Source organism: Vicugna pacos, chromosome 6, assembly GCF_048564905.1.
Source record: "Vicugna pacos chromosome 6, VicPac4, whole genome shotgun sequence".
NCBI lineage: Eukaryota > Metazoa > Chordata > Mammalia > Artiodactyla > Camelidae > Vicugna > Vicugna pacos.
The window spans coordinates 56,442,126-56,467,970 of NC_132992.1; the positions used below are offsets into that span (position 1 = coordinate 56,442,126).

Genomic DNA, 25,845 nt, shown 5'->3' on the forward strand with positions numbered 1-25,845 from the left:
GGTTATTTACAGGCTCCCCTTAGTCCTGTTCTTGCAAGAGCAGGGTCTTTCCTGAGCCCCTCCCCTGCTCAGTGTGTCCTCAAAGAGGTGGCCTATGTGGACCCCTCTCATGCTAACAAACCAGTGTGCCAGCTGTAGCAACTGCCCACCCCTTGGGAAATGCCTACTTGAAGGAACTCCCGGTGACACTGCCAATGGTTCTCCCTGGCGAGAATGCTAATGTCTGTCCCAGAAGTCTGCTCTGGAAATCTGCAAAGAGCCTCAAGCCCCGGGGTGTGTGCAGAACGGGGAAGAACTGCTGCCTCACACCCCAGGACTGTATTTTGTCACTTGATGCAACTTCTCACAAAGCTTTCACAAGGACAGCTCCATCAGCTTCTGGCCCCATTCCTCTGTTTCTGGGGTCCAACCCAGAAAAGAATTTAGACTGGGATTGGTTCCAACATCCCCTCCCTAGTCCTTTGTCCTTATCCTGCTGTCTAGCACCAAGTCCTTTCCTCCTCTAGCCAAAAGTCCAAAGGCTCCCAGACACAGTCAGGCAAATACAGAGAATTTCTCACATATGTTCTCAGTCACACCCAGAATCCCACTTGAGACAGAAAACTGTCCCTCAGAACTGAGATACTGGACTCAAAAGAGCAAGTCTGCTCCTCTGTTCTCTCAGAGATCATTTCACCATGTGTTCAACTATTCTTTCCTTTTCTGAATGACCCCTTCCAACTTCTAAATCTACCAACTTCTGTTGGCCTGTTGGTGATGGTGTTTTTCCTTCCTCCTTCCCTCCTTCTTTTCTTCCTTCCTCTCTCTTCCTTCATTTCTTCCTTCCTTCCTATATTGCTTTTGTTCTCTGCCCCATTCTTTTGAATTGCAAATATCCTATTTCCAAAGGCAATTTCTTAGACCCTAACATACTTTAAATTTGATCTATGTTGTGATCTTGGTCATAGCTAATTCTCTGTGCCTCAGTTTCTTCATCTTTAAAATGGGGATAAAAATACCTACCCCCTCCCATATATGTATGTAAAGCACCAGGTATAATACAAAGCATATAATAAGTGCTTGATGAATAGTAGCTGCTAATATCTGAACTTTGTTTATAAATACATAAAAATGAAAATATATTTATATATAATGACTATATATACATATATATGAAATGATTACCACAATACTTACCACATCCATTACCTCACACCGTTATCTTTTTGTGTGTGCGTGATGAGAATATTCAAGATCTACTCTCTTAGCAACTTTCAAGTATTGCTAACTATAGTCACATGCTATACATTAGATCACAGAACTTATTCAACTTGTAACTGGAAGTTTGTGCCCTTTGACCAGTATCTCCTCATTTTTTCCCCGCCCCAGCCTCTGGCAACCACCAAACTATGTTTCTACATTTCCGTTTCTATGAGTTCAAATTTTTAGAATTCATACATAAGTGAGATCATATGGTGTTTGTCTTTCTCTGAATTATTTCACTGAGCATAATGCCCTCAAGTTTCATCCATGTTGTCACAAATGGTAGGATTTCCTTCCTGCCATTTTTATAACTGAATAATATTTCATTATGTGTGTGTATGTGTATAGATATAGATACACAGAAATATATCTCACATTTTCTTTGTCCCATTCATCCATCGATGAACACTTAGATTCTTTCCAGGTCTTGGTTATTATATATAATTCTACAGTGAACATGGAGGGGCAGATATCTCTTCAAGATGGTGACCTAATTTCCTTTGGGTATACAGCCAGAAACAGAATTGCTGTATCATATGATAGTTCTAGTGTTTTTGTGGAACCCCCATACTGTTTTCACAATGGCTGCACCAATTTACGTTCCCACCGCAGGGCATATCCTCTCCATATCCTCTCTAACACTCATCTCTTGTCTTTTTTATAATATCCTCTGCAACACTCATCTCTTGTCTTTTTTATAACAGTGATTCTAACAGGCATGAAGGCATCTCATTGTAGTTTTGATTTGCATTTCCCTGATGATTAGTGATGTTGAGCACATTTTAATGTACCTGTTGGCCATTTGTATATCTTCTTTGGAAAAATGTCTATTTGCTTCCTCTTCCCATTTTTTAACTGTTTTTTCCCCCCAGCAATTGTGCTGTATGAGTTCCTTACATATTTTGGATATTAACCTCTTATTTGGATATATTGTTTGTAAATATTTTCTCCAATTCTGTAGGTTGCCTTTTCATTTTGTTGATGGTTTCCTTGGCTGTGCATCAAGCTTTTTAGTTTGACGTATTCCCACTTGTTTACTTTAAGCTTTTATTGCTTGTGTTTTTGTTGTCATACCCAAAAAATCACTGCTAAAACCAATGTTAAGGAGCTTCTTCCCTGTCTTCTTCTAGGAGCTTTACAGTTTCAGGTCATACACTTAGGTCTTTAATCCAGTTCAAATTAATTTTTGTGAATGGTTATCTGAATTTTAAAAAAAAATCATCTGTACATCCATAGGTCTATTTCAAAGTTATTACCTACTGAACAAATTACCTACTGAACAAATAGCATCTCTCTTGGAAGCATCACTGTTGTAACCACCTTTCTTAGAGCCATAGATTTATTTTATTTTACTCCTGCCTTTTCCAAACGTACGTTTATATTTAACTCTTCCCTCCTTCATCAGGACTCGTTCCAATCTTTGGAAAAAACATAGTCTTTCTAGGAAGTGATTCATTATTTCTATCATTCATTCAACAAATCTTTACTAAGAACCCAGTGGGAAGCAACAGCAAAACAATTTAGGGCTCCCAGTCTGCCAGAGTAGTCTCAGTCTGTGTACCCATATCACAGTTCAGAACGGGAATGAATACAAGGCCAAGAATATGAAGCATATCACCCAGCATCTCAGAAAACTTGACAGGGCCCTCCCAGTGACCGAAGTCGCTGTGCAATTCTTGGCAAAGCTTTGACGCTGAGAACGGACTCAGGTAAGGTAAATGCAAAAGGGATGAGAATGCCCGCACACGGTTAAAGCAAGCAAGTAGGCAAAACTCCCTAAAGCAGCACACAATGAAGCTTCGCAGACTCTCCCTATCTTGGTCTGAGGAGTTAGCAGGTGAATCTGGAGAGAGGCAGTTGAACGTGGGGACGGGGAACGGCGCGGAGGGGACCGACTGGACGCTGCGGCGATGGGGGCCGCGGGTCGGGGTCCCACCCGCCACTGCCCGTGGTCAGGCGTCTCCTCTGCGCCCTGGAGCCACGGCGCCAGGCTGTCCAGCGGGGCCTGGGACTCGCCCAACCTGGCCCACAGGGAGGGGCCGGGCTGGCAGGAGTGGCGGCCCCGCCCCGGGAGAGGCGGGCCTGGCCGCACGTATTTGAGGCGCGGAGCCAGCGCCCGGCGAGGACCTCACCGCCTCTGCCGGAGCCAGCCCGCGGCAAACGAGCGAGTGAGGGCGTCGGGTGAGTGTTGTGGGGCGCCGGGACCCGCACGGGCACCCGCCTGCTGGCGGCTCCGGCCGCTGCTCGGTGCGCGGTCCCTCTGGAGGGCTGGGCGGGGGCGGGGGCCTGGCTTCCCGGGGGCAGCGGGCCCCGGGCGCCGACGGCGTGAGGCGGAGCGGAGCGGTGGGCCCGGTTCCAGCCCCGGGTCCGTAGGCTTCGAGCCCGCGAGAGAAGAGTCTGAGACTCGGGGAAAGTTAGCAGTGCTTCACAGGACTCACCTGCACTTCCTCGCTGCGGGCGGGTGTGTCTGCGGACGCCGGGCGGAGCACGGGACACCTTCTGTGGCGACTCAGCCCCGGCCTTGCGCCCTCCCGCCCCCGGCTGCCCAGGGCCCGCCGCGGTGCGTGGTGGGCGGGCGCTCCTCACACCCAGCCCCCACTCCACTCGGGCGGGAGGAACCAGGTGTCCCTGCCCCTTCCACAGCGGGCACTGCCCCGGGACTCTGTCCGGCGGCTCCTGCGACCCTTGACTTGGCTGTTGGCCACCTGATCTTGTGTGGGGTGCAAATGAGTTCTGCTACCAGGCCGGCTGCGTCAGGGGCTGCAGCCGCTCTCTGGATGCTGATCCCGCAGAAAATGGTGCTGCCCCAAGCTGAGTGGACATGTGCCCTGCTTGGCAAAGACCGCAGACCCTCAGCTTTTGCAAATCAGTGACTCATCCCTGCCCAGATTTGGGCATTAACGATCTCAGACCTGTGCAGAGGATGGGTGGGGTGTGGCCGAATGTTGGTCCGAGTGTGCAGAGCCCTAGATGGGGTTGGGGGGGGGGGTCTTTTAAAACATGTTTGAGAATTTATTCTGGATGTCAGTTGCTCAAATAAAAGCACTAAAATGCGTCCACTCCGAGAAGTAGGCGTTCAGAGACACGGGGCTTGAGGCTGTGACTTACGCTTCACGCCAGCCCCTTAAAGTTAGCGACTCCTATTCCAGATACTGTGGAATATTTGTAAAGTGACTCCTGGGAGTTGGGTTGCTGGACAATGAGGACGGTTGGACCTCAGTGACCCAGTGTGCTTCTGGGATTCTGGAAAAGGAATGGAAGACAGGCTCTTTTGGTTCTGAAGAAAATGACAGCAATAAAAATTGACTACTTGGCAAAGAGCATGAGAGAAAATTTTCACCAACTTCCAAAATTCTGATTCATTTGCCTCAAGTTTATAAAGTTTGTCTTTCATACTAGGAAATTGTGTTTCCATGTAAGTTAACGTTCAATAATAAAAATTTATTTTTGCACAGTAGTCTCCTTTTCAGACATTGACTTTGAATCCCTGGAATAGTGTTTCATTCCTTTGATGGCTGTACCTTATCCTTGATCTATGGGACATTGGAGCTGCTTCCTAAATTAATGGTGTTTAAGGGGTTACTCTTAGAGTCCACACTTAGTTCATATTCTGGGGACCAGATTGATGATAGTTCTTGAATGTTTTGAGCTTAGAGATATTAGGAGGCTGCCTCACCAGGTTACCTAGGTAGCAGAAGACGGGGAGTACTGCCTGACAGGTTGACCCCAAAAGCTAGATTTTTTTAAATGGGATAGGCAAGAGTCACTCTGTTGAGGGGTCCTTAATCAATGATATTTTGCTATGCTGCAAACATGCAGAAGTACTTTATAAAGACTATTCACTTATTGCTAGTGAGGTCAGAAGGCCAGTATTGGTCTCACTGTAATTTAGATGCTGTTTGCCTAGAACCCTCATTAGCCAGACTTCAAATTTTCTTTTTTTTTTTGTACTGGAGATTAAACCCAGGACCTCCATGCAGTCTACCACTGAGCTATATCCTCTGCGCCCGGACTCTAAATCTTAATTGCAACAGAGATCTATGTTCGTTAAGTATAACTTAGAGACTGTTATCTTCAATACCAGCTGGCTTGCAAACATCATGTACCTGAGACTGATCTAAAACATAGCCTCTCTTTCCTGTGATGGTTTGGGACAGAGGCTTCTGCTGAGGACAGCTAGTTAACATTTTGTGTCTGGTGCCTGAACTGGTTCTTCTCATTAAATTCTGAGTGGTAAGCCTGCCAGGGCAGTAATTCCAAATTGCTGCTGACTAAGTATCATGTGTTCTCTCTTGTCTGATGTCCAGATTTTCCATAAGGGAAAAAAGAAAAATCAGTAACTGAGAGGCACAAAGTAACTTTACCTTCCTTGATGCCGAGGAACTATGATGAGAAAGAAATCCTAGTAAAGGGCCAGTTTCCTTTATTCTAACTCAGAATCACTGAATTTAGCTTTGGTAAGTGGACTTTCCTCAAGCCCTGTTCCGTGTTTCAATAAAGACAGGAAGTAGACCGCCTCTCCTGTGTTCTTTGGAAAGGAGTGTGGGCAGTGCTTGGGGATCTGAGGAAGTATGTTCATGATCTACTTCCCTTACAGCTTGTGTAAATGTTGGGGCCGTTTGTGGGCAGAAATTTCAGAAGTGCTCCTGAGAACCTGGGCAACTAGATTAATTGCTAGGTGGGCCTAGAATAGCACACTGCAGTGGATAGCCACTCTTTATTAAAGGGAAAAGCTGCAATTAGCAGCCAATTAAATTGGTCTGCATTCTGACTCGTGTTTAAATTCCTTATTCCAAAGCAACACTGAACTACTTCCTGTAGGTTTTTCCAAATGTGAAAATTCAGATAGTATTTCCTCTATGTTTTTGTGTGTCTTTGATGTAGTATTTCTCCTCTGGATCTTCAAAATTCTCTGATTCTGGGAATGTCAGGATGGAGTTCACATACCTATAGTATCTGTAGAGTGGGAAGATTTTTTTTTACATTTGATTCTTTCTCTCCTTATAAACTACTCATCTTAAAAAAAAAAGAAATTTTTCAGGCAAATAAGGAAGATATTTACCCAAATAGATGTTTTTTGTTGCCTTTTCATTCTTCTTTTTAAGTTCTAACCCTTTTCATCAGAGATTTGATGGTTTGCAGTTGGCATAATCAAAACAATGCAATGCATACCCAGTTTTTGGAAAACTACGCTTTATCAGTTTAATTGTGTTTATAATTAGCGAAGTGACTGTGCAAAATGGCATCCTTGCGTTCAGTATCACTGCACGCTGAATGAGTCATCCAGCTAGTTTTCTGGTAAAAAGATGATCTCTTTTTTAATTTGTTTACAAATTCAGCATGTTATGCACTTCTGAGTGAATAAGCCAGAGAATTAATTTCTAAATGAGCTGATTACACTTTCAAAGGACTAAACTTTAAAATTTCAAAGTGTGAGTTTTGGGGGAGGGTATAGCTCAAGTGGTAGAGTGCATGCTTAGCATGCATGAGGTCTAGGTTCAATCCCCAGTACCTCCATTGAAAAACAAGTTAAATAAATAAACATAATTACCTCCCCCCTGGGAAAATTAAAAAAAAAAGTGTGAGGTTTTATACTGGTGTAAAATAGTCCTGAATTAGGAGTCAGGATGCTTGGACCCTGGTCCTTGGCCTGCCAATGACAGAACGGCTTTGGGTCACTGCATTAGCTCTCTGAGCCTGTTTCCTCACCTCTGAAGTGAGGATATTAACTTTCCCCTGTCAGTCTCATAAGATTATTATCAGAATCAAAATAGGTAAGGTGTAAAAGTGCTTTGTAAACTGAAAAGCACCACACAAATGCAGGGTGGTGTTATTCTAATGGGCTTGTCTAATGTGTCACAACACAATCCAAACTGTCATCCTTGGTGTTATGTGAAACACAGTGGAAATAAAGTGAAATCTGCTTTGTTTCTCAAATTGTTTTGGTCGCTTTGGAAAATAAACTGAATATGGTTGAACAGAGACTTTGAAAAAAATAAATGTTAAATTTTGGAAATGCTGTCTTTGTGTGAGTTTCTGGTTGTAACTAGCCTTTAAAGACATCTAACTTTATTTGGAGTTATGTTGATAAGACATGTTACAAGGCCAATGGTACAGATTTAGCTAGTTTTACCAGTTGAAACTACTTTTCTATTTTTTTATTGACCTGCATTTGTACATGTATGTGGGGATACACAAGCTAATCAGCCTAGGCCAGTGGTTCTCAGACCAGGCACAATTTTGCCTTCTTCCACTTTCCCCCAAGGATATTTGGCAATGTCTTAAAACATTTTGGGCTGTCATAATGGAGTAGGGGGTTGCTACTGGCATCTTACAGGCTTTTTTTTTTTCAGTTAATGGAGGTACTGGGAATTGAACCCAGGACCTCATGCATGCTAAACACACGGTCTACCACTGAGCTATACCCTCCCCACTGGCATCTTGTGTTTTGAAGCCAGGGTTGCTGCTGAAGATCCTGCAGTTCACAGGACAGCCCCTCACTGTAAAGTATCCCACCTGAAATGTCAGTGGTACTGAGGTTGGGAATAAGCCCGTCCACAATGAGGATGTTTAAAAGAAGTCAAAACTCAAAGTTATTGCTGAGTCTTGGGTATGTTGCCCAGGAGTGGAAGAACAATTTGTGTAATCAAAGGAACTGAGCTTTCTGCCCACTGTGAAGTTTAAGATTGTTTCTTTCTTACTGGCATCTAAAATGAGCAGCTTTATTTTCTTGGCTTAAGAAATGTCCTTTCTTTCCCTTTTCTGTAACAACTCATTAGTTTCTTCCGCAGTAGCAGCACAATTTTCTAGGCAGTGGCGGGCTTTTGGGGAAGGAAGCACAGAGGAGCACTCAATGCTGGCTTTAAGAGTTCGACTGCTCTAGGAAATATTGTGACTGTTCACCCTGGGAAAGTCACTGTGACTTCCCAAACAAATGGCCATCATTTTTCTACATTGGAAGATGGACACAGTGGTAACAGTGGGAACTTAAGTGTTCCCAAATATGTTTGAGAATGCCCAGATTTAAAAAAGATGTGCAAAAAATTTTTTGCAAGGTAATATTTAACTGTGATATAAATAACAGCAGAGTAGGATAAAATATCTGTTGTGTAAATGAAGCACACGTTAAGTTCTAGGAGGAGCTCTGCCTGTTTTTGTTTGTTTTACAAAAGAATGAAATATTTTACATTTTTAGGATCTGTCAAGCAGCTACCATTTATTGGATCCCTTGGGGCAATGTTATTTCCTAAAATAATTGAGTAAATATCACAAGTAGGCGACTCAAGGAAAAAGAGCTTCTGACTATTTAAGGTCTGGGTCGTTTTGGCCATAGCACAGGTTATGCTGAACTGAGAAAACTCACCAGGCCTGAGGGGTTGGAGCTGCCCCCCTCCCCTCACTGCCAGAGCATCTGCACCAGGAGCAGGTGTAAGACTTCGTGTTGGGTGAGGAACCTGGCACAGGGGGAGGAGCAGGAGAAGCAGGAGTGATGTCTCAGGGCCACCCTTTGAGACAGCTTTGGGCTAGGCCAACCTTCTTTGGCAGCATCCTACCCAAAAATGTTTTCTCCCCATTGTCTGGCTTTTTCTTTTTTTTAACTTATACTGCCAGAGATTTCATTTGGAGTAACAAGTAACTTAAAAAAAAAAAAAAAAAAAGAAGCAGCAAGCATCATCTTGTGATCTTGTGCCTGTCTTTCTTTTTTATTGCCCCACATCCCAAAGTCACCTTTCCTTTACGGCTTAGCTCAAACAGCACTGTCCCTTCCCCTTTAGAAGTGATCTTTCCGGTTATGGCTTCCCAGGACAGGCAGTCCGGCTCATAAGTGTCCATCACTTGTCATTTCTCCTAGTGTGGACCCTTTGACCACACATCTTGGCCGATTCCATCTTCAAACCCAGACCTGAGCCCAAAAGATGCCTGGCCCAGAGCAGGCAAATGAAGGAACAAATAATAGGCAGCAGCTTTGTCGGGGGTGGGGCTGGGGCATTGTCTTTCAACTCTGCTTTCCTTCTAAAACCCTAAGAGGGCATGGGGCTGTTAGTGGGAACCCGAGGGGAGGTGGGCGATGGTAACACACTAGCACTTTTTGTAATATGATGAAAGAAGATTACAGGAAGGAAGATGAAGGAGGACCAAAGACAAACCAGGACCGTTGACATTTGTTACCGAGGAAAGGGGCAGAACGTTTTTCTCTCCATTCCCACCTGCGCTGTATGGCCTGTTACTCCCAGGAATCAGGACACAGACTAGCATGATTAGTTTAAAGTTATGAGTTAAATAGGATGTAGGGCATGGTGATCTAGGTGGAGTGCATCCCTGGCCTTTGATGAGACACTCTGTGGTTCCCCACTATTGACTTAGGTGCATTTTATAGAGACTGGCTTATGTTAGAAGAATGCCTGTAGATTGACTAGAGCTGCAGAATGAGCTGTTTGGGATGTTAAATTCATACAGAAACCAGTGAAATCTTTTAAGATAACCTATGTATTTTTTTTCTCCTTTCAGGAAAATGGCAGACAGTTTTTCGGTAAGTGTTTTATATCTGTTTTCCTACCCTAGTGTATATACATTCATGTAGGTTGAGTTTTTTTTATTAATAAACTTTATTCTTTTAGAGCAGTTTCAGGTTCACAACAGAACTGAATAGAAAGTACAGAGTTCCCACATAGCCCTCCCTACCCACACATATATACTCCCCTACCCTAGGTTGAGGTTTTTTTAACCACCAGACTTTCCCTTCTAACCCTCCCACCATGTGGCTTCCTCTGCCTCACCTGTCCATTGAGGGCTTGTTAGCTGGAGTCTTGTTTTTCCAGCAACAGACTTGGGAAGAAAGCAAGACACGCAGAGGCCTGGGACTCACTAAGAGTAACCCTTTACCAAGAGGCCTAGGACAGAAGTGGGTGGATTCCACCGGCAGGCGCTGAGAAATAACTGAGCAACAACAGGAAGTGTGGTGCAGTCTGAGTGTTCTGATTTTTTTTTAATTAAAAAAATTTTTTAATTGAAGTTTAGTCAGTTATGGAGTGCTGGTTTTTTTTTTTTTTTAAATCCTGTAGTACCCTCTACCCCAACTCCCTTCCCAAATGTCGGAAAAAGAAGCAGCCAAAATAAACTCCTGTTAGTATGCATATGTGTTCCCAAATTCCTTAACAGAATGACTCACACCACACCCAGCCATGAACTCCAGTTTTGTCTTCTCTAAAACCAGTTTGCTGTTCATCATCAGGCCCTCTGTTTCTCTCTCCCCTTCCCCAGACCCCATGGGCTCCCTTCATAGCCTCACTCTGTTGCCCCAATACCAGGTCTGGGGTTTGTGTTCCTGTTGTATCAAAGGATCAGACCGTCCCGGGAGATAATGTTCAATCAAGGCAGATGTCTTCTATGCACCACCTAACACTCTGCAAAAGAAATACTGTAGCAGAGAAAATGGGGAGGGAGAAGGCAGAGTCTCTTTCTGGAGAGAAAGGACACAGCGCCTTGCAGTCTATAAAGAGCCTTCCCAAATGCTGCTGCCTCATCTGTTTATCACAACAATTCATGAAATGGATCATTTACCCCGTTTTACAAACAATAACACTAAGTCCAGTACAGGTAACAAGATGGCTCCGAGAGTTTGGAGCTCTTGATGGATGGTACTCGGTTTCAAACCAAATCTTCTGACTCCGCATCCCAGGCGCCTCCCATTGGACACGGCAGCCTCCCTGATACTAGCCTGGATGGCACTGAAAGTTGCACCTGATGTGCAGTAGACACCCAGCGAAGAGAAGGCCAAGGCGAGCAGGGCCAGCTTGCGGGAACGTTTGCAGCCCAAGAGCATCCTGATTTTTGTGATTGTTTTTCTCATGTCAGTTAGAAAGTATGTGCATTTACATGGAGGACTTAAGCAAATTATGAAAGTGCAACCCTTAATGATCTGAGATGACGGGAGGCTAGAATAAAGTGATAAGGCAAGCATAATCTCAAAGTCTAATCTTACTCTTAGGAACTCAAAACTAATAGATGGAAAATTTTTTATTGATATGAATTTCATATCTTCACCATATCCCTCTACTTCTTAGAGCACGTATTCCTTTTTACCTGAAAATTCTGTTTTTCTGAATGTTTTTCATCCTATAATTGTTTCTGTCTTTCTCTCCAGCTTAACGATGCCTTATCTGGGTCTGGAAACCCAAACCCTCAAGGATGGCCTGGTCCATGGGGAAATCAGCCTGGGGCAGGAGGCTACCCAGGAGCTTCCTATCCTGGGGCCTACCCTGGCCAGGCACCTCCAGGCACCTATCCTGGGGCCTACCCTGGCCAGGCACCTCCTGGGCCCTACCCTGGCCCAACAGCACCTGGTTATCCTGGACCAACTGTACCAGGAGCCTACCCAGGGCAACCTGGTGGGTCTGGGGCCTACCCACCTTCTGGACAGCCAAGTGCTCCTGGAGCCTACCCTGCGGCCAGCCCCTTTGGCATCCCTTCTGGACCACTGGTAAGATGCAGCCAGCCAATCATTTCATATACTTGATTGTGATATTGGGATGAAGCTAATGAAGAATGTAGCATCTGTCTGGAGCAGTGATGCCATCACTTTGCAGTGTTCTGGCTGGGAGCTGGCTCTGGGCACTGACCTGCAGAGGGCTTCAGGGAGACCTGAAGCTTTAAACTCTCTGCTTTAGGGCCACTTTGCAAGGGCCAGCTACAGTGTCTTTTGGTCCAATAGAAAAAATAATTGTTCGTGTTGAGTTTAGTATGTGTGTTTTAGTATAAAGAGAAGCTCATGCATCTTTTGAAGGCATCTGTAAAGCAGCTTTAATATACATCAAGTTAAGATCATAGTAATGGGGGAAGTTTGAGTTGTTATCATTAATAAACATTGAGTATATGACATGTGCCAGTTGTGTGCTTCTGTAGAGATGATCTCATTTAACCCCATAACCACCCTGTAAGACACTGTTACTCTCCCCACTTTACAAATGAGGAAATGGGCAATAGAGAGTTATACAAGCTGCCCGTGGTTATAGAAGGAGCCTTTGGGGAACCAAGATAATCTGGTTTTGAAAAACATTCTAAAGATAATTTTGTGATCCAAGGATTGAATTTTCATTTATATTAAAACTCATTTTAAAAAATGAACTCTAAACATAAAACCTAACTCTGTGGGGCTCCAGACATCTCAGACACGGATCCCTCCCTTCCAAGTAGTCTAATTGGAGGAAAAGATACAGATCTGAGGGGAGAGTCCAAAAGCAGCATGGGGTCAGTCCCTTTCAGGACTATGACGGCACAGGTAGCATCTGATCTGTTTTTGGGTCAGCTTAGGGAGAGCACAGAGAGGGCATTTAGAGCATGGGAGGCATTGAGTGGGCTGGGACCACGGACAGGTAGTCAGCTGAGACAGAGTGGGACATGGGGACTGTGGAAGGGAAGAGGTGGATGGGAGAGAGATTGCAGAGGAAGAACCCCAGGATCTGGTGGCTAGGTCTTAGGAGTCAGAGATGACTCTTCAAGGCTGGACGACTAGAGCACCAGTCAAGGGTCAGCCCAAAGCGGAAACTCATTGTGGGGCAGGTAGGGGAGACAACCGTAGTTCACACCTGTCAAGATTTGCAGCACCAGGAGCAAAGCCAGACTAGAGGAAGCCCAGGACTAGTACAGATCAGGGCTAGAGAGAAAAGACTTGGGTGATGGTTGAACCCAGAGGGAAAAAATTATGAAGGAAAAATAGAAGAGGCCAAAGACAGAGCAAATGGGACTATTTACAGCACCTTGAACATAGATGGTCAATAAATATTTGTGGAATGAACTGGGGAATATATTAACTGGGAAGTGTCCATTCCACAAACAGTGAGTACCTGCCACATTCAAAGCACTTCACTGGGCCCATGTGAGTGGAACATATGAGACCTCAGAAGCCCAGGAAGAGACACGATGCCTGCCCTCAGGGAGCAGAATAACCATGATGAAGCATGTTACGTGACAAGGACCTTAAGAGTGGCACAAAAATGTTACTGTTCATTGCAAGGTCTGGCTTAAGCCATTTCAGAAAATAGGCTAACTGGATGAGTTGTAGATTGGGATGGCCCTCCTCATGAGACAGACAGTGCTCTAAAAGAGAACGTGGTCCATCTTTGGCACCAATGAACTGATGGTCTTATCCTCAATTATTGGTTGTGGTTGTGTAGAGAGCTTTCTCTCTTCAGTCCCTGGGCAAGGCCTGAGCCTGGAAAGATGGCTGACAGCAGGGTTGTATGTTATTCACATAGTAAATAGTGGTTGAACTTTACCATCTTTTCTTTCTTGCCCTAAGAAAACATGACTCTTTATTGATATGTATTTTTTATTCCCAGAATGTGCCTTATGACCTGCCTTTGCCTGGGGGAGTCATGCCTCGCATGCTGATAACAATTCTGGGCACAGTAAAGCCCAGTGCAAACAGGTAAAGAGCAAAAGTAGCACGTCTAACATATTTGGTGATTGATTTTGGAATAAAGGGTGATTTGTTTTGAATTTTAGCAAATTTTTTAAATTACACATTTAGAATCTTAGCTGTACCATACGTAGTTTGGGATTTTCCCATAAATCAATACACACTCCCACCAAGAAGACAAGGTTTCCCTCACTAAATCTTGTTTTTCTCCCAGAACCAGAATAAAATGGAGTTCTACTTGTGGGGACAAGAAAAAAGAGCAGAAAAACCTATCCTGTGGCCCTTCCTGGCAGGGAAAGCCTTAGAATTAAAGGAAAGCAGAGCCTTTGTAATGTAATATTTGGCCATCCCTCCACCTGTGAGCCATATATTGTCTAAAAAACAAAGCCCATCAAAAATTAGGGTCAAAGAGATGTTGACTGAGACTGTGGCAGATCAAAACCAATTTTGGTTGAAATGATTAAGGTGGTAGTGAACTGAAAATATTATTACTTTGTCCTGCAAAATCTACATGAAGAATTATACGAAGGAGAAGAATCCTTGAGGTGTTAGGGATGACAATTATCTTCCTTTTCACTGCTGAGAAAATACAACCCATTGGGTATTTAGTCAAATACAATTCCTACTGCCATTTGACTATATTGGTCCTTTCCCTGTGAATTTAATCATTGGTGGTTGTGTGTGTCTGTTACTGGGTGAATGAAAATACCCAAAGAATCACTGTTAGTATGTCTAGAGTGCACACCTTGCTTTAAAACAAGAGCACCAGCTGCTTCTGGTATTAGTGCTCGGTGGAGCACACTTTGAGAAACTGATGGGTAGGGTTAGTACTTCAACAACCAGAGGACTTGTGTTTGTATTAACATCCAAGGAGAAGAAACAGGGTTAAAAAGTTAGTTCCACTTGACATCATGGAATATTTAACACATTTATTATTATGACTTTACAACTTAGCAACAGGATACTGAACATTGCATTATTTCATTCTTGCTGTTTTAGGACTAGGCTTTTCATTAACTATGAGGAAGCCATGTATTTGATAGCATTTTTTTATGTTGTAGGCTTACCTTTAACAGGGATTAAAAGTAACCCGGCAGGGCAGGAAAGAAGTAGCCATTATTACTGTCAGGTATAAAGTGCCCTCAAAGTGGCCCCAAACCTCTACAAGGAAACCTTGACCGTTTTCATGAGTAGAGGTGGTAAAGAGGGAATTACAGCTGAATGGAAGGATATGACCAAAGACAAGAAGGCCAAAATACTCAATACTTATTGTCATTTACCTTTAGATACTGTGGTAGTACATTGCATACAGTAGTTCCCCCTTACCTGAGGTTTTGCTTTCTGCAGTTTCAGCTACCTGAGGTCAACTGCAGTCTGAAAATATTAAAGGAAAACTTCCAGAAACAATTCATAAATTTTAAATTGCCACCATTCTGAGTAACGTGATGAAATTCACGCAGTCCAGCCCTGTCCTGCCCAGGACGTGAAATCATCCCTTTGTCCAGCGTATTGTGCCCATTAGTCCCTTAGTAGCCCTCTTGGTTATCAGACGCACTGCTGTGGTATCGCAGTGCTTGTGTCCCAGTAACTCTTACTTTACTTAACAGTGGCCCCAAAGAGCAAGAGTAGTGATGTGGGCAATTCAGACATGCCAAAGAAAAGCTGTAAAGGGCTTCTTTTAAGTGAAAAGGGGAAAAAGTTCTTCACTTAATAAGAAAAGAAAAAATTGTGTGCTGAGGTTGCTGAGATCTACAGTAAGTACAAATATTCTATCCATGAAATTGTGAGGAATAAAAAAGGAACTCGTGCTAGTTTTTGTTTGTTTGTTTGCTGTCATACCTCAAACTGCAAAAGTTACAGCCCCAGTGCATGTTAAGTGCTTGGTTAAGGTGGAAAAGGCATTAAATCTGTACTGTAAGATATTTTGACAGAGAGACCACATTCACATGACTTTTATAACAGAACATTGTTATAATTGTTTTCTTTTGTTATTGTTAATCTCTTACAGTGCCTAATTTATAAATTAAACTTTATCTTAAGTATGTATGTATAGGAAAAAACAGTGAGTGTGTATATATGTAGTTCAGTACTACGCTTGGTTTCAGGCATTCACTGGGGGTCTTGGAACGTATCCCCTGCGTGTAAGAGTGGGCTATTGTACTTGGTCCAGTATACTTTCCAGTTTGAACCCATTCTCTGGTTTATTTGCTTTCTGTTTAGAAAATTTTCCTGTATTTTATAAAATGATTGCTCTTTAGAAAATTATATGTTCTTTATCTGATACAAATGTACAACTTGAATAATTTTACTAACTCTGCTCTTTGGTTTAAAACAGGCTTGCTTTAGATTTCAAGAGAGGGAATGATGTTGCCTTCCACTTTAACCCACGCTTCAATGAGGACAACAGGAGAGTCATTGTTTGCAATACAAAGCTGGATAATGTATGGGGAAAGGAAGAAAGACAGATGGTTTTCCCATTTGAAAGTGGTAAACCATTCAAAGTAAGTTATTGCTACTATTATATATTGATAATGTGTATTTCTCATGGGGAATCACCCTGAAAATACCATGCACTTGAAATGAATTTTCATCAGCTGTCCTGGGACACCTAATAGTACATCTATTCACCATCGCAGAGGACCAGTGTCAGAAATAGTAGCACACTCCCCAACTCCATTCAGGCACCTCACCATCATCCCTGTTACCACCCCTGAGTTTAAGCTTTTCTGAAAATGAGAAAACTAATATCTTTAATAAAACAGGCAGAAAGTCTTTATGGTACAGTTGGGCTGAGACTTAATTCCTTAAAACAACATAGTTAGCATAGCAATCAAAACTAATTTTTTTTTTAAATTCTAAAGCTAACACATTGACTATAAACCAAAAAAATAAATAAATAAACACATACTTGTTTTAAGAAAAGAAAAATTTGTAGATGTTTCAATTAACTTGAAAAGTCCTCCGTCTTTTACCCTCTCCTCTAGCCTCACAAAGGTTGCAACCTGAATATCTTTCCAGTATTTTCTATGACGAGCAGCACACTTACTATTTTTAAGCACTGCTTCAGTAAGTATTTATTAGGTCCACAGGGTCAGGTTAGGGTTGACTACAGAGTGTGCAATAAAAAAGCTAGACTGTAAGCTCCTCAGGGGCAGGGCTAACAAGGACCATGCTCTACATTTGCTGGCCATCTTTCCTTATCAGAACATTGGCACCTAATACTACTTCATTGTTTAGATATGTGATAATTCAACCAGTATCCTCTTGATGAAAATTTGGAGTATGGAAATATTCCAAACAAATAAAAGGTTTGGAAGGTTTTATTTATTTTACTAAAATACTGTGATAATTGTCCTTATCTTTGCTTCCTAGGAGAATAATTGTATTCAAAGAATATACATGCTTAAAATTTAGATAAAGGTATTGCCAAAGTGCTGCTTCCAAAAGGATGCAGGGAATTAACACATCCACTAAATATTGGGAGAGTATGTTGCCCCTGCTCTTGCCAAAACTGGTTATTATCAGTCTTCACATTTGCCACTCTAAGTAGAGAATTCCTACTTTAGCATTTATTTTTATTTTTACCTTCAGGTGTTTGAGGCCATACAAAAACTTAAGTTTTAGGTAGACAAACTATTCATCCTTTCCTTTGTGGCTTCAATTATATATTCTTCTAACAATTTTATAATTTTGTTTTGTTTAAATCTTTGAATAATTTGGACTTTATTTTTGCTGTAAAGTTATTTTTTCTGACTTTAATCAGTTCACAAATGATCATAAAAGTGTAATGATGACATCCTGAGATCAAGCCAGAATGGTCTGGAACTGAATAGGCATTTCTAACAGTTTTGTGTACATGGCATTTCAGATACAAGTCCTGGTTGAACCTGACCACTTCAAGGTTGCAGTCAATGATGCTCATTTGTTGCAGTACAATCATCGGATGAAAAATCTCAGGGAAATCACTAAACTGGGAATTTCTGGTGACATCAATCTCACCAGCGCTTCACACACTATGATATAATCTTAAAGGAGCAGATACTTTTTTAAAAAATGAAATTTAATGTAAACCTTACACATTTAAAAGTTTCACGTTCATTATGAGTGAAAAATCTTACCTTTATTCATCAGATGTTCTTCTTGTAAATCATCCATTTAATAAATATTCTAAGAGTTACTTGTCTTTATATGTCACTTAATTGGGGCAGTTTATTCTTGATAATGCACAACAGACTCAATGGATAAAGAAGTATGTAGCAATATTAATACTACCTTAGAGTCTCCCAAAGTTTTCAGTACTTGCTATAATATTTTTTTAAAAGGAAATAGGAGTAAATACCCCCCAAATTAACCTTTCTTCTCAAATTTCATAAAAACCAGGAGATGCTACAAGGAAATCATTTTCCCATTTTCTTACTTAAGGAAACATCACATACTCAGGAAATGAGACAAGCAGAAAGAAAATGTTTACCTATAGATGACCCGTAGACAATTACTGTTAGCATTCTGGTATATTTAGACTCCTTTTAACTATTTTCTCTCTAAATAATATTTCACTGCTTTCAGATCACTAATAGATACCAATATGAGACAATCTTTCCATGGGTTCTCTTGGTTTTTATGAAATCCCAGATTTATAGAGGGGGGAAAAAGTAGGTTTTTAATTAGAAATATAATCAGCTGGAAAAATTTAATAGTTCTCATTGTCAACATTCTCATGTATGCATTTCTGCCCTTCCTCATCGCCAGCAAAGCCAAAGATTAATAAAATTTCAAAACTAGAATGTGCTCACATCACTTTATTTTATAAAAGATCGTAATATTATTTGATCTGTTACTGTTTCTACAATACCATCTTCTCAAATACTTTGTTGTCACAGGTTGGGTTCCCCAGGAAGCAAAGAGATTAGAATGCAAGAGGTTTATAAGGGAGTCCCCTTTCTTTCAACAGCTGCGGAGATGAGAAGGCACGTGGCTAGGAGGGAGAAGCTGAGCAACCCTGCCTCAGCCTACCCTACAGGGGTTGGATGATCCTGGGATGATCCCCTAGAGCTGTCCAGAGAGCGACAGGCCTTCATATCCTCACTTCGGTCCATGAATACAGGCCAGCAGGGAAACAGTATGATCTGTTTGGGTGAAGTGGCTTTGTTCACCGGAGACAGTTCTCACACAGGATGATTCCCGAGGGCTGTCTGCTAGTAGCACTTGCAACAACTAAAGAAATAAGTCCTTCAGTTCTAAAGGGGGATGTGAACAGCACATCATGGCTCATTTCAAAAAGTATGTTAATTCCTGATTCTAACATTCAGATCTTGACTGTTCTACTCCAATGATTAAATAAAAGAACATAATAAGCTATGGAGAAAAGAGGGAACTAGGTTAACGCAAGATTACTTAAATCCTCTGAGTCTTGGTTCCCTTGTCTATAAAATGGGCAGTATAATACATCTTTTGTAAGGTTACTGTGACCATTGAATAAATACTACAGCCAAGGGGTTGCCATATAGTAGGCCCTCAATACATGGAAATTCCATTTTTTCATTTTTGGAAAGGTTCTTGTTCTACCGAAGCAGTTTTCTTTCATTTTGTCTTCAAAGATTTTCTGAATACCTCGTAACTCTAGAGTCCAACAGCCCAAGGACCCTCTATCTTGTTGTAGAGTTCACTAATGCCTGCCTACCCAACTCATTCCATTTCCTAATAGTCCTGGTTTTATCCAGGTATTAATCCCAGATAAAATAGGGAACTCTTTTTAGTTTAAGCAAATCCCCTGCTGAGCTGCAGATGGAGACGCAGCATTAGTTGGCCTAACCAGATTAAATGGAAGGACATAGCTCTGTTTACCATCAGTAGCCATCTCATGACCCCAAAAGGACCCAGACTTAGAGAAACCAACGCCAAGGATGATGGAATGAACTATGAACAGATGTTCGATCTTGATGCCATCATTGAGCTGGCTAATTGTAAAGTACCTGAAATCACCCTGACAACTTGTGAGATAATAAATTTTTATTGTTAAGCCAATTTGAATTAATTTTACAATACTTAACAGCCAAAAGCTTTCTAAATGATTCAATAGTACATCTTACTAAAACCTACCAAAAAAATCATGTTTACTGACATTTTTCTAGTCTCATTTACTTTATCCTTACGGGCAAGTATTATTTTATTGTTATGTTGCATATTGCTTTATATAGATTCTAAGTCTTGGGTTACTCTGTATCAACCTCTTTTACATGTTCATGGCCCTGGGCTCTTAGAAAACCCTAACTTTTACAAAAAATGTTTCTTTATTCTGCATGTATTGCTTGAATTATTCATTATTGAATGGGCTGTTACAGCTGCTTTTAAAGTTTAAGACTAGGCATTCTGAGAATATTCTTCTAAACCAGCACCTCACATAGCCTCCTAACTGCTCACATGGATAATAAATACCTTCCTTCCCACAAGCGTAACATACCTTCATCTGACAACAAAAGCAGATGTGCTTTCTTTTCTTGTTTGGAAACTGCTACTCTTAATAAAAGATTATCCATAAAGTTGCTGCTTGTTTGGTGAATACCTCCAACACTCACCTCACTTACAGACAGAAATAACCAGACCCAAGTCTGGTTACAAGCCTCAGCTACCATGAGTTGTCCTGGTGCTCTGTTGTTCTGATGACCCTGTCTTCTACAATCCTATAGTTAAGAGTTTTACAAAACAGAAAATATTTCAAACCATTAAGTAATTGATACAATTCTCTTTAAGGGAAGATGACATTTCCTTCAAAGGCCGTCAGTCAGGTCAAGGGGAAAACGAAAAGAAAAAGACAAGGAAAAAGATTCTGACTTCAGAATGCAGAAAGCTTATCTAAAGAAACTCAGTATACCCAGAAAAACACAATATGCAAAGCTGTTCAACATCAACAAATTTAAGAGTTCAAACTAAGAATAAAGTATAAAAGAATACAAGTATGTCTGTCAAAGTTTAATATTATACTTTGATTAAACTGAAGAATGTTCATAAGCTCTGAGTAGGTATACTTTAGGCTTATACATTTTAAACAAGAGAGGCAAGGCACAGTACATTTTTTATTCTGTATGGTTACTATACAAAATATCCCCACTTCCCTTGAGAAACAGTATCAGATCTAAAACACACTTTGATGAACACTGCATACTAAAACATTATAGTCATCCCCTAGTATGGGGGGCAGGGAGGATTGGTTCCAGAGCCCTCCCACCCCCACCATGGATACCAAAATTCAAGGATGCTCAAGTCCATTACAGTAGGCCCTTAGTATCCATGTGTTCTGCATACACATATGGAAGGCCGACTATATGACACTATATAAATGGACTGAATAGAAGTGAACACAAATATACATTCTCCAACTTTTCAATATTATAAGAATATATCACAGCATTGATAACATGAAGAAAAATTTCTGGATTTATTTTTAAATTCAAAATTCTTCTGGTTGTTCTCCACTGAGGGGCCTTAGAGGTGAAAAGGTAATCAAGTTACCACCAAAGGAAGTATGTCTGGTACGTTCTTGATGTCTCTTCTCCACCTGAGTGAATGTATTACTGCAGTTTAGGCTTGGCTAGAGAATAAATTGAGAGAAGTCACTACAGTAATCATCAAGAATTTCACCAATTAAGTCTTCAACACTGCAAATTAGTAAATTTATTAACATAAATGACATTTTTGGTACAAAATAAAATTATTAATAACAATGATTATGCTACTTTTCAGTGGGTTTAATCTTAAATATACAATTTTCTTTTTAATTGAAAAGGTATATGATGAATATATGCCTTAAAAGATGATTAGTAATATGTAAATAGACTTCAGCAATGTACACAGGACAAATAAAACTGAGGCCATATCTTAAGCCACTTATGTAGATTCCACAAATTCTAATCCATATAACTGCACTTAATAGGCCTTTTACTAGTGTGATTCTGCTGGGGTGCTTTTCTTTGCTTGTCCTCAAGCCCTACTTTAAAGGTTCAAATGATGCTACAGAGCAAAGAATAATGTGAGTCTAAAATAGACAAGTGGACCTATTAAAAAAATTTAAAAATGTAAATTCTAATATTTATAGAAGTAGAAAATCATTCACAGGGAAGCTAAATTATAAGGTACTAGGATTTATCAAGATAATGTATAACTGTGAAATAATTTTAATCATATTACTAATACATCAAAAGCAGAATATTATGATTCATTAATTTCCAGACTTACTTATAATATATATTTATAAAAATAAATCATTCAGAGTTCAGATCCAGGAACAAGATTAAATCAGGTTTACATAAATTGGCCCTCATGCTGAAATCCCTGTCCCTCTAGGTCTTAGCCTATGATTAAAGAAGGCTAAGACCAAGAAGGAACAGTGTCTCCCTTCATTCTATTCCTGTAACTCACTTCATTCTATTCCTGAGATGCAGGGCAGTCCAGAAGCCTAAACACAAAGAAGGCAACTTTGAAAGATAACAGAAGTCAACATATACAGATGTCCTTAAGGAATTAGTGGCTTAGGAAAATCATGCATTAAGTGAAAGCAAGGAAGGTTTTATTCATTAATAAAAGCTTTTTCTATCCCAAAAAAGAAAAGGAAAATCAAGCATTTGCCAGGCTTCATGAGGTTAACAAAAATTGTTGCTGTTTGATCCTACATTTGCCTTAATGAATTTTTTGTATTCTGAGATCGAGGATTAGCAAACCAAAGCCATTTTCTGATCCATTTTAGCAATCGGCCTTGGAAAATCTCAAGGTAAGGCTGTAAACCAGAGTTGCTGACCTTGGCTACATGTTAGAATTGCCTGATAAAGTTCCTAATTCAGATCATTGAAATAAAAATATCTGGGAGTAGGGCTGATAACCAATGCTGTAAACATTTAGTAGGCAAGACAGCACTATTCCATTCATGCCACAGTGCCAGCATCCATGAATATGAATCAGCCAGCTCTGCCTAAAGAGGAATTTATAGTTAATAAGGAAAATAAACTCCTGAAATTATAATGTTTTAGGCATAAAATATCATTTATTCATATTATACTCTTATAGGAGATTAAATGTGTACACTGTAAGCATTGTGCACCTGTGCCAATATAGAAATTAACATGTGAGAGGCGAGAGCTTTCACAGGAAGGCTTCACAGAAGGGCAAATGTTTAAACTAGATTAAGAGGCAAGAGGGCACCAAAAGTAAAGGCTGGGGAGCTTCTAAATAAAACAGCAGTACATAAATATAGTAATCTAAAAGAATGAGAGTGAAAATAACCAATGATGACTGAAGGTAGGATAGATACTATCTCTCCAACTGTATGCTTCAAAAGGGTAGAAACTGTTTCTTACATTTTCCTTGCATCTCTTAGAAATAACCAGCATAAACCAAGATACATACTGGGTATTCAAGTAGTCAACCAATTTGTCACAGCAAATTTCATACATAAGTCATGTAGAGAATTAAATCTTAAGAGTTTAACACTAAAGCAAACTATATTTTAAAGTGTATAAACAAAAATTTTCCCACTTCGAGAAAAAATGAATAAAAATGGATTTTAGGGTAAATATAAAACAATGACAGGATGTAAATTTTAAACTTTGCACACAAATTGAAAAGTTAGCAATATTCATTTTATAAAACAGACCTAGACTGTAAAGAACTTTTCAAATAAAGTTGGAAAACTTACTGAATCAAGAAGATGGCATTCAGTAGCAAGACTTTTATTATCATACAGTACTGAAAAACAAAAAAGAATAATTATTAACTTTTTAAGGAATATTCTTGCAGTTAAGGGTTGTTAGAAACGAACAAAGCCTTGAAAGATACAAAAAGTTTCATATGTCAAATAGTAAGAAAAATATGGGTCATCTTGTGCTACAGCATTTTAAAAAATGTAGTTAAATTTCTTTGTAAAATTCTCATCCATAATTTCATTACAAAAAGAACCTTCTAAAATCTCATGCTTGTAATTTAAAGGTATCCAGAAGATGACAGAAGGAGAACACAGCTGGAGTGCATTAAATGTGTGGCCAAGGTTATATGGTTTATCTGGCCTTAGGCCCCAGAGAGAAGAGCACCATGGAGTAGCAGATGAAAATAGCAGATGAAACCATCACACATCATATTATGTCAAAAATACAAGAGCCATTTCCTTTTTAAGAACAATTGCAACAAAGTAGGTAGGAAAAGGCATTAGGGAAGAAAAATGGCATGTTTTGAAGAAAGGTTCAAGGATGTGTGATAGAAAGAAAGAGAACCAAAAAAATTTCAGGAAATTTTTCTAATTCTGAATCTTCACAAACAATGAAGGATCCCAAATAGTTAGGTCTAATGTAAAATGCTACTGACATCCAATGTGGATTCGTATCTGCTGTTGATTTTTAACAGGTCTATTTCAAAAGGTTTGGGGGTGGAGAGTAGGGTACTATAGCACAAATGAATTCTCATAAGATATTTACTGCATGTATGTATGTAACTTGTCAAACTTCATTCTTGGAAACTATATCCAGAAGTGTTTATAATAATCTATACTTTAGTCCAAGTTCATTTATTTGACAAAGCCTCGTTTAAATATATTAAAATAGACCTTACCTGACTGAGAAATTTTTGTTTCTTCTTCCTGTGAGATGTTATTTTGTGATGGTATATTTTTTTCAGGGCTAATCATCCAAACATCCTGTGCTATAACTGAATTGAGTTCCATTCCTTCTACAACATCTGAAATTTCTTCCTTTTTGTTAGTATTAACATCATCTGCCACTTTCCCAGCAAGAAGAGCCAAACTCATTCTTTCACTGGGTACACAATCTATCTCAAAGTTTTTCTTATTTATATCCTGGAAGTAAAAATGGTTACAACATATGATTACTCAAAATTGAAACAAACAGAGAAGGTCTTACTGCTATTAAAAATAAGACACAACAGAAGGATGACATTCTGAGTACAAGCTAAACATTGTAAATCATATTATCTTGCTTCTTAAACAATTAGATGAGATATTACAGCAATAATATAACCAAAGGAAAGTTTCTCAGCAAATACTATATTCCAGTTGACAGACGGCCAAACATTCTATGTGAAGGGCCAAGTAGTACAGTTGACCCTTGAAGAACACAGATGTGAACTGTGAGGGTCCACTTATCCATGAATTTTTTTCAATAGTAAATACTACAGTACTACACCATCTGCAGTTGGTTGAATCTATGGATGCAGAACCTCAGATAACGGAGGATATAAGGAGCGCCAACTCTAAGTTATATGTGGAATTTCGACTGTGTAGAGGGTTGACACTCCAACATCCTCCCACCGTTGTTCAAAAATCAACGATAAGTATTTTAGGCTTTGTGAGCTGAAGAGTTTCTGCCACAAATACTGAATACTCTACCACTGTATCTCGAAAACAGCCAGATATAATACATAAACAAATGACTATAGCTGTGTTACAATAAAACCTTTTTTACAAAAATAATCTTGACATGAGTTGAAATACAAATTGTACCATGGTCTGAAATGAGTCAAAGGCCTTTGAGACAAGAACTATCATTTTATATGCCTAATTTCCAATGGAATTCTGGGGGTTATTTATGGAGTTACTTTATATAATGATATAAACTGGACTATCTAATGCACTGGAACAGGATTTAACTTACATGGTTTACTTCAATTAAATCTTGTAATCCAGGACTCATAGCATCTTCTACTATGCTGTTCCTGAAAAAGGAAAAAGCAGCATTGTACTCAGGTAATTAAACATATTGCTATCTTCTGATTTATGTTTTGAGACTATCCTTTATGGGCCAAAGATGGAGCCTCATCCAAAATCAGGCCAGATCCAAACAGATTAGTTTTGAATAATATCTACTGTAGGATGGCCTTACAAACCAAATGCATTTTTTTCCCCCAGAAAGCTCACAACAAGCCGGTTACCATGTTGGTCAGTCTACCAGCAATCTTTTGAACCTTAGCCAAATCCAGAACCATCTAAGAGGGAAAGTTAGGATAAAGCTGATTTTTGAGGGATTGAAGCAGCACCTCAACTATTGTATAGCTGGAGTTAGTTAAATTTACTTGTTAGCTGTAGCATAATGTACTCTAATTCTGAAGTTCTTAACTTGCATTTTATTAGAAACATCTCTCTCAACCTCTTGGAGTCATTTGTTAAGAAAAATATACTGTTTTTCTAGTTT

General features: G+C 40.2%; 2 protein-coding genes across 3 annotated transcripts in view; one reads left to right on the plus strand and one right to left on the minus strand.

Moving 5' to 3' along the window:
- Positions 1–3,295: 3,295 nt before the first annotated feature.
- LGALS3 (galectin 3) lies at positions 3,296–17,837 on the plus strand. The gene is made up of 6 exons (XM_072963088.1): positions 3,296–3,423; positions 9,751–9,772; positions 11,387–11,722; positions 13,581–13,669; positions 15,996–16,161; positions 17,529–17,837. Exons 2-6 carry the CDS (start codon positions 9,755–9,757, stop codon positions 17,682–17,684), a joined length of 765 nt encoding a protein of 254 aa, XP_072819189.1. The 5' UTR covers positions 3,296–3,423; positions 9,751–9,754; the 3' UTR covers positions 17,685–17,837.
- Positions 17,838–20,614: 2,777 nt separating this feature from the next.
- DLGAP5 (DLG associated protein 5) overlaps positions 20,615–25,845 on the minus strand; it is a 38,183-nt gene continuing 32,952 nt past the window's right edge. For both annotated transcript variants that reach the window (XM_006199755.4, XM_072963081.1), the window contains exons 16-19: positions 25,309–25,369; positions 24,251–24,494; positions 23,346–23,395; positions 20,615–21,248 (exon numbers count right to left, since the gene is read on the minus strand). In XM_006199755.4, the coding sequence (XP_006199817.2) occupies positions 21,108–21,248; positions 23,346–23,395; positions 24,251–24,494; positions 25,309–25,369 (496 nt within the window). In that variant the 3' untranslated portion in view covers positions 20,615–21,107. The remainder of the gene's footprint in view (positions 21,249–23,345; positions 23,396–24,250; positions 24,495–25,308; positions 25,370–25,845) is intronic.

Excerpts from the sequence above, each read along its gene's own strand:
- LGALS3 (XM_072963088.1), top strand. Across the intron at positions 11,723-13,580 it reads GCATCCCTTCTGGACCACTG|AATGTGCCTTATGACCTGCC; the intron begins GTAAGATGCAGC and ends TTTTATTCCCAG. Across the intron at positions 13,670-15,995 it reads GTAAAGCCCAGTGCAAACAG|GCTTGCTTTAGATTTCAAGA; the intron begins GTAAAGAGCAAA and ends GGTTTAAAACAG.